A 7,333-nucleotide genomic window follows, 5' to 3' on the forward strand; every position below is an offset into this window, starting at 1 on the left:
GAAATAATTGCCCGGAACGGACTTCGCTCTTTGTGCGTTTTTACGGAGAAGAACACCGTTAACTGGTCAATCTTGGCTGCCTTGATCTTGGAGCACAAACCCCCTTGATGATTTTTCTCTAGTATCGTGAGAATGGCTCTTTTTGTTACTTTACAAAAAGTAACAAAAAGAGCCATTCTTACGAGACTAGAGAAAAATCATCAAGGGGGTTTGTGCTCCAAGATCAAGGCAGCCAAGATTGACCAGTTAACGGTGTTCTTCTCCGTCAAAAAGTAACAAAAAGAGCCATTCTCACGATACTAGAGAAAAATCATCAAGGGGGTTTGTGCTCCAAGATCAAGGCAGCCAAGATTGACCAGTTAACGGTGTTCTTCTCCGTCAAAAAGTAACAAAAAGAGCCATTCTCACGATACTAGAGAAAAATCATCAAGGGGGTTTGTGCTCCAAGATCAAGGCAGCCAAGATTGACCAGTTAACGGTGTTCTTCTCCGTCAAAAAGTAACAAAAAGAGCCATTCTCACGATACTAGAGAAAAATCATCAAGGGGGTTTGTGCTCCAAGATCAAGGCAGCCAAGATTGACCAGTTAACGGTGTTCTTCTCCGTCAAAAAGTAACAAAAAGAGCCATTCTCACGATACTAGAGAAAAATCATCAAGGGGGTTTGTGCTCCAAGATCAAGGCAGCCAAGATTGACCAGTTAACGGTGTTCTTCTCCGTCAAAGCGCACAAAGAGGGAAGTCCGTTCCGGGCAATTATTTCGGAGAGGAACACGTGGCAAGCTTGCGTGTCCAAATTTCTCACCGAAAAGATCAACCTTGTTTTGATGCAAGACCCTTTCCGGATTTCCAATTCTGAAAATGTGATTTCTTTTCTTAAAGAAAAAGGGAACATCATCGTTTCTAGGTTTTCCGTGGATGTTCAAGATATGTACTACTCCATCCCGCATGCACGTCTACTACAAGTTCTTCGGTCAAACATAGAAGATCAAGGCCTCACGTCATTCCAGAATGCGGCAGGGATGCAGGTGGATACCTTCTTAGAACTTTTGGGCTATTACCTATCAGCCACGGTGGTAGCCTACCAAGATCGCCACTACGTGCAGAGAAGCGGCGTATGCATAGGATCCAAAGTGGCCCCACATGTGTGTGAAGTTTTTCTCGGAGCGTGCGGGCGTGCCATCCAAGAAAGTATTAAAGATCCAAGAATCGCGGCGATATTTAGGTGTGTCGATGATTTCCTCATTTTATGCACTACAGAAGTTGACGATCATATCGACGGGTGCCTCAACAACATCCTGAGGAGTTTTCAGCACTCATGTATGGGGCTCACTTTCACGCATGAGCTTCCAGAGAGGAAAATCATCAAGTTTCTGGATTTGGTCTTGGAGTTCAGGGCAGAACATGTTTGCTGGAGATACCAAGCCCGTTCAGGCAAAGGGTTTCTCCCCTTCTCGTCGCAGCATTCAAATACTGTTAAGCAGGCGGTAGCTTTCACAGCCCGGTTTTCTAGCCTGAAGAAATCCTGAGAGCATCAGCTCTCCCGAAGCTTTGAGTTGCAAATATCCAGACTCGAAGACGCGGGCTACCCGCGACATGTAAATGCCTCCGTGTGCGAAAGAATTTGCCGCACCATCAAGACGACTTGCGGACGCAACGACCCTTCCACACAGCAAAAGAAGAAAAGTAGACCGTTTGTGGTTGTTCCATATATTCATGGGATTACGCATAGGTTAAAAAAGATGGCCAATCGACATGAGGTACAAGTGCTGTGTTCGGCGCCCAATAAGGCCTATTCGTTGTGCCGCAGGGTTAATCAAGGGCAAACCAGCAACAGCAAGGTTTGTGGCACCAATCACAGGACGGTTTATGCCCAGTGCGACAAGGAGGTTATATACCACATACCCCTGACATGCGGCCGCTGTTACATCGGCCAGACCGGGCGTTGTATAAATGATAGGACTCGGGAACATGCCAATAGCTTGAAGACCTTGACGGCAGCAGGTCACTTAGCCCTACATTGCCGCGACTGCAAGTGCAAGGCGAACCTAGACAAAGTTACCGTCATGGGGCACCATCGAAACCGGTTTGCACGCGAGGTTTTAGAAGCTTTAAACATACAAGAGAAAGGGGACATGTGTGTTAGTTCACCCTCTGTGACCTTAACCAGAGAAGAGAGAACGTTCTTGCGAGGGGAAGTACCGCCCACAAGTAGACAGACGAGGAGGATGCCTTAGTTTAATAATGAGGAAAAAGAGGAAGAAGTGAAGCAAGCTAGGTATGATTGATCCTAGCCTGTCGAGGAAGATGAAGTGTTTCATTAAATTTCAGTTGGTAGTCTAGCGGCTGAATGCGTCTCTCTCGTCCTTCTTACATTTGTGTGCTTGGGTTGTTCAGCTGGTGTCTCCTAAATATGCGTAACCAACGTGCTCAACTCTTTCCGGTGGTCAGCGAGAAACTTAGCGGCCGTGATTGGCCAACGCCGGACTTGACCTTGGCGCCGGCCAATCATAGCCGCCGGATTTCTCGCCGACTTTTTCGCCAAGTGTCCAGATTCGAGTCCCTGATTGGAGTCCGCGGCGAGGAAGCTCGCGCTGTAGAATCCAGTGATCCTGAGCTCAATCCCCACCCTGCCCGAAAAACACACTTCCGATGAAGCGAGTTCGGGGAGCACACTATACGCTCGCTCCGGTAGACCGAGTGTGTAATCTCGATAGCAGTGTTCAAGTAGTAAAAACAATAGAAGAATCCAACGCAGCGTAAAATTAGTATTATTTCGATAAGAGTCATATTAGATGCGCACTTGTTTTCTGTTGGCAAGAAAGTAGTGCATTGTAGAAAAACAAGTGGCTAATCTAGTTTCCTGACTTGGCCCCGTCGCGACGGCCAGCGACGGCCTGGAGGCACCTGCAGAACTCCACCAGGAATCTGAAGGTGGCAGGAGACACGCGAAAGGCTTGCTTGAAACGGAACTCGCCCAACGGGGCGAGGACCGTTCTCGACTGATCACGGGCAGGCTTCGGTCATGATAGCAGCTATGGTGAAGGCATTGACCTGCAGCTGCTGATCGATGTCACTCGAAATTCTTGCCTGTGCGTCGGCATCAAGCTCCAGCTGCCTCTCATCTGAAAGGCGTTGGACTCTCACGGAGAAAAGTGCCCCCCCCCCCCCCCCCCCCCCCCCGCCACGCGCTTCCAATGTCCAAGATCGCAGATATCGCTCTCCAGTTCGCTTTCCACACACTCCATGATGTTTCGTTGGGGCGAGTGGTGTTGGGTCTGGGAGGGTGACGACCTCAGGCGCGGACCCACTAGTCGGGGCTGTGGCTCGCTGCTACCATGGCCCCGAGGAAACACGCCTGGAGTGGGAGTACTGAAGGAGAACTTTTATATACAGCGAATATACAAAAGTATGGTCGACTAATTAATCGGCAGTCGGCAGTCTGCAGTCGGCGACTTCGGGCTCTCTGAGCCCATGTTATATAACCCTCCGAGGGCGAGAAGGCCCGCGGAGCGAGAGGGGAGCCTTCCAGGCGTTCACATGGTGTTCGAAGTTAGGCTGATGCAATTTCCGGGTGTTCTTTCGCCAAGGGCAGATGATGCAATCCCTCCACGTTCTTGCCCCGCTTCGGCGGCTGATGCAAGGAATCGACGCTCTTGCTGAAACCCAACACCGACGGACCCACACACACACAGGCACGCACACGCACGCCGGTGCTTCTCCTTCCGAATGCTGGCGGTCCCAGACGGTCTCGTGGCCTCCGGGAGATGTTTTTGTGTTTGGAGCACTCCTCGAAAGCCACCACCGGCCCGATGACTCAAGGGTCGGTCTCGGGAATTCGAACGTGACCGTCTAGCGCCGCCGGCGCGCGCCGGGGCCCATCGTGACAATAGGCTTTGCTGCCGTTGGCGACAGGTGAAGGCCAGGTCCGGGGGCCTTTCACAACAGCTCCTCCGCCGCCGGGGAGAGAGTCTTGAGGGGGAGCAGTCCACACTGGTCCCTTGAAAGACGCGGTCTCACGGCTGGTCTGGCGACTGAAGTCCAGGCAAGAGTCAACACTGCGAAGTGGCCCTAACAAAGACCAACAACACCAAACCAAACTCCGCGCAGGCAAGCGCCCAGCCCCCAATCTCTCAAATCCGCCAGACCAAAACCAAAACGAACAACAACAACAAAAAATTGCCTCGCGAAAGTTCCGTACTATTCTGTCAACGAAAAACACGCACAAAGAAACTTATTTCCTCTGCCAGGTTGCTTTAGCGAAAGAAACTTCTGCAGACTAATAAAAGCCCTCTAACGCTCAACCCAAAATAAAACGGACTCCCGTGAAAAAAAAACACATTACAAACCGTAATGTAACTCATATAGGGCATATCCCTATTAAATTCGAGCATCCTTCATAAAACAAACTCTACCGCGTATAAAACCGCTTTAAAGGAACTTTACCGTCAACACAACGAGCTAAAGCCGAACGAAACGCAAAGCTCGGACTCCCGAAAAAAGAAAAGCTAAAAAACTTGCCGAATAACATAGTCAGCTCAATAACACTAAAAAAACCACGTCTAGCCCTCCCTTTTCCGTCGAAAGTCCTCCTTTGCCTCTAACCCACGCCCTGTTTGTTCTTGGCATCACTCGGACTGTTCACGTTCTTCTCCTTGGACTTGCGTGCAGGCACAAAGTTGCAGTCGCAGAGATCTCCCTTGGTCTCAACGTCCGACGTGACACCACGTTGAACCACGGGCGATGAACTGTGCTTCCGTCTGGAGCCTCGCTGAGTCGTCCCAGGCTCGTTGGTACCTTCTCCAGGCTCCTTGCTCGCACTTGAGCTGTGGGTTCGTGGCTTGTTGGGATGGAGGTCCTGGAGTTTTCCCGCTCCCAGCTTCGAGGACCGCTTCCTCTTCTTGGGGTGGCGCTCGTCGTGCTTGCCTTGACGTTCTTTGCAGGAAGCGTTGCTGCCAGAACGTACAACGCTGATCCGGCGCTGCCTCTTCCCTTTTGGTCTCGGACGCTTGTTCATGATTGCATCCGAGTTCTTGGTCTCAGATCCACCATGCCGCGAGCACGACGACGTCCTCAGGTGCACTTGCGTCCGGTCTGGTTTGTCCAGCCTGGGCTCCTTCGTGTCCCAGGCGGGTCCCTTGCCCGCGCAGCCGCCGCCGGTTGCAGATCCCTTGGGATGGCCAACTTGGGGTCTCCCATCCTCCAACCTCGATGACGACTCGCTGCCAGACGCGCACTCGTCGATGTTCTCCTGGCACCTCGACTCTGTGGATGGTCTGGAGTCGGGGCTCTGCAACCGCACCAGGCAGGACTGATTGATCTCGTCGAACGAAATCTCAATTGCCTCCCTCCTGGTGGGCCGCTTGGACCCCTGCGACGGCACCGTGGGCTTGGTCATGAAGCCGCACGGGTACCGATCAGAGCGGTCAGGACCCTGGCTTGTTTGCTGGACCGCTATCTCCGGCATTTTGGCGCTGCTCTCCATGAACTGGCTGGACTTCCCCGGCGTCGTCTCCGTCTTGGCGTCGCCTTCGTCCTCCGAGAAGTCGCAGCTGGACGCCCGAAGAGCCTTCTCTTCTTTCTCCCGCAGCTCGGGGTCGATTTTGTGCGGAACGGCGTCGGTCTTGCGAGGAACAGCGTCGGTCGCGTCGGAAGAACCCCGCTGGTTTCCGGTCACCTCGGTGTCCCCAGCTTCGGTTTTCTTCTTTTCCTGACACACCAATTCTGTCGCTGCTTCCACGTCACTTTCACCGTCCCGGCGCTCGGAGTTTGGGTCGGGCTTGCGAAGAACGGCGACGTTCGTGTCGGGAGAAAGACGCTGGTTTTCGGTCATCTCTCTGTCCCCAGCTCCCACTTTCTCCTTTCCCTGACACACCTTCCCTGTCACCCCTTCAACGCCTCTTGTCGCCCGGCGAAAAGACTCCAACTCCCGCGTTTTCTTCGCGACCTCGAGCTGCTCAAACTCGTAGTCGAGCCGCTCCATTTCGCGCTTATACTCGCGCTTTTCGAGTTCCCATCTCGCAGTCTCGAGAGCCCTCTCGTCGGCCCGCTTTCTGCGTTCCTCCTGTTCCTCTCCGCGAACCTCCCCCAGAGCCTCTGTGAACTCCTCAATGCTGACGTCTTCGGCCTGAAGGAGTTCTATGATGTGCGGTTTTCTTCTCGTCTGCCCCAAATCGATTCCTAATTTGGTACAAACTTGTACCAACTCACGCAAGCGGAATGCCTCCAGACTCATGATCTAGCTTGTGCTGGCTCTCTTTCCCACAAAATTGTTCGCGTCAGAACGGTCACACAGTCCTTCTGACAACGACTATCTCCAACCCTCATAGGCAAAACTTAGAGCCAATGGGTCTGGCAGATTGAGAAAGAAAGGGCCGGGCACTCACCCACACAAGAAGTCATGGTCCGGCGAAGTCGATCCCGCCGCTGCCATCCAGTTGTTGGGTCTGGGAGGGTGACGACCTCAGGCGCGGACCCACTAGTCGGGGCTGTGGCTCGCTGCTACCATGGCCCCGAGGAAACACGCCTGGAGTGGGAGTACTGAAGGAGAACTTTTATATACAGCGAATATACAAAAGTATGGTCGACTAATTAATCGGCAGTCGGCAGTCTGCAGTCGGCGACTTCGGGCTCTCTGAGCCCATGTTATATAACCCTCCGAGGGCGAGAAGGCCCGCGGAGCGAGAGGGGAGCCTTCCAGGCGTTCACATGGTGTTCGAAGTTAGGCTGATGCAATTTCCGGGTGTTCTTTCGCCAAGGGCAGATGATGCAATCCCTCCACGTTCTTGCCCCGCTTCGGCGGCTGATGCAAGGAATCGACGCTCTTGCTGAAACCCAACACCGACGGACCCACACACACACAGGCACGCACACGCACGCCGGTGCTTCTCCTTCCGAATGCTGGCGGTCCCAGACGGTCTCGTGGCCTCCGGGAGATGTTTTTGTGTTTGGAGCACTCCTCGAAAGCCACCACCGGCCCGATGACTCAAGGGTCGGTCTCGGGAATTCGAACGTGACCGTCTAGCGCCGCCGGCGCGCGCCGGGGCCCATCGTGACAATAGGCTTTGCTGCCGTTGGCGACAGGTGAAGGCCAGGTCCGGGGGCCTTTCACAACAGTGGCGAGTGGGCTTGTGCCGCCTCGCGCACACCAGCTCGAAGCACGCGGAGCGAAAGCTGGCGCTGCAGAACCCAGGGATCCTGGGTTCAATCCCCACCCTGCCCTTTTCGATCTGGATGAGCATCGTACCGGCATGCGGGCGTGTATCACTGGCTTGTAATGGCTGATCATAATTATCAAACAGGATTTAAATTTGAAATAAAGCTTGTGACTTAGCTC

General features: G+C 53.1%; 1 protein-coding gene across 1 annotated transcript; it reads right to left on the bottom strand.

Annotated features, from left to right (window-relative positions):
- Nucleotides 1-4,597: 4,597 nt before the first annotated feature.
- LOC120850072 (nucleolar protein dao-5-like) lies at nt 4,598-6,232 on the bottom strand. Its single transcript, XM_040222420.1, has one exon. It carries the CDS (start codon nt 6,230-6,232, stop codon nt 4,598-4,600), a length of 1,635 nt encoding a protein of 544 aa, XP_040078354.1.
- Between the last annotated feature and the right edge of the window lie 1,101 nt (nt 6,233-7,333).

Source organism: Ixodes scapularis, unplaced genomic scaffold, assembly GCF_016920785.2.
Source record: "Ixodes scapularis isolate PalLabHiFi unplaced genomic scaffold, ASM1692078v2 PGA_scaffold1__304_contigs__length_218370807, whole genome shotgun sequence".
NCBI classification, from domain to species: Eukaryota; Metazoa; Arthropoda; class Arachnida; order Ixodida; family Ixodidae; genus Ixodes; species Ixodes scapularis.

What these genes read in the sequence shown, in the direction of transcription:
- LOC120850072 (XM_040222420.1), bottom strand. Translation starts at nt 6,232, where the DNA reads ATGAGTCTGGAGGCATTCCGCTTGCGTGAGTTGGTACAAGTTTGTACC.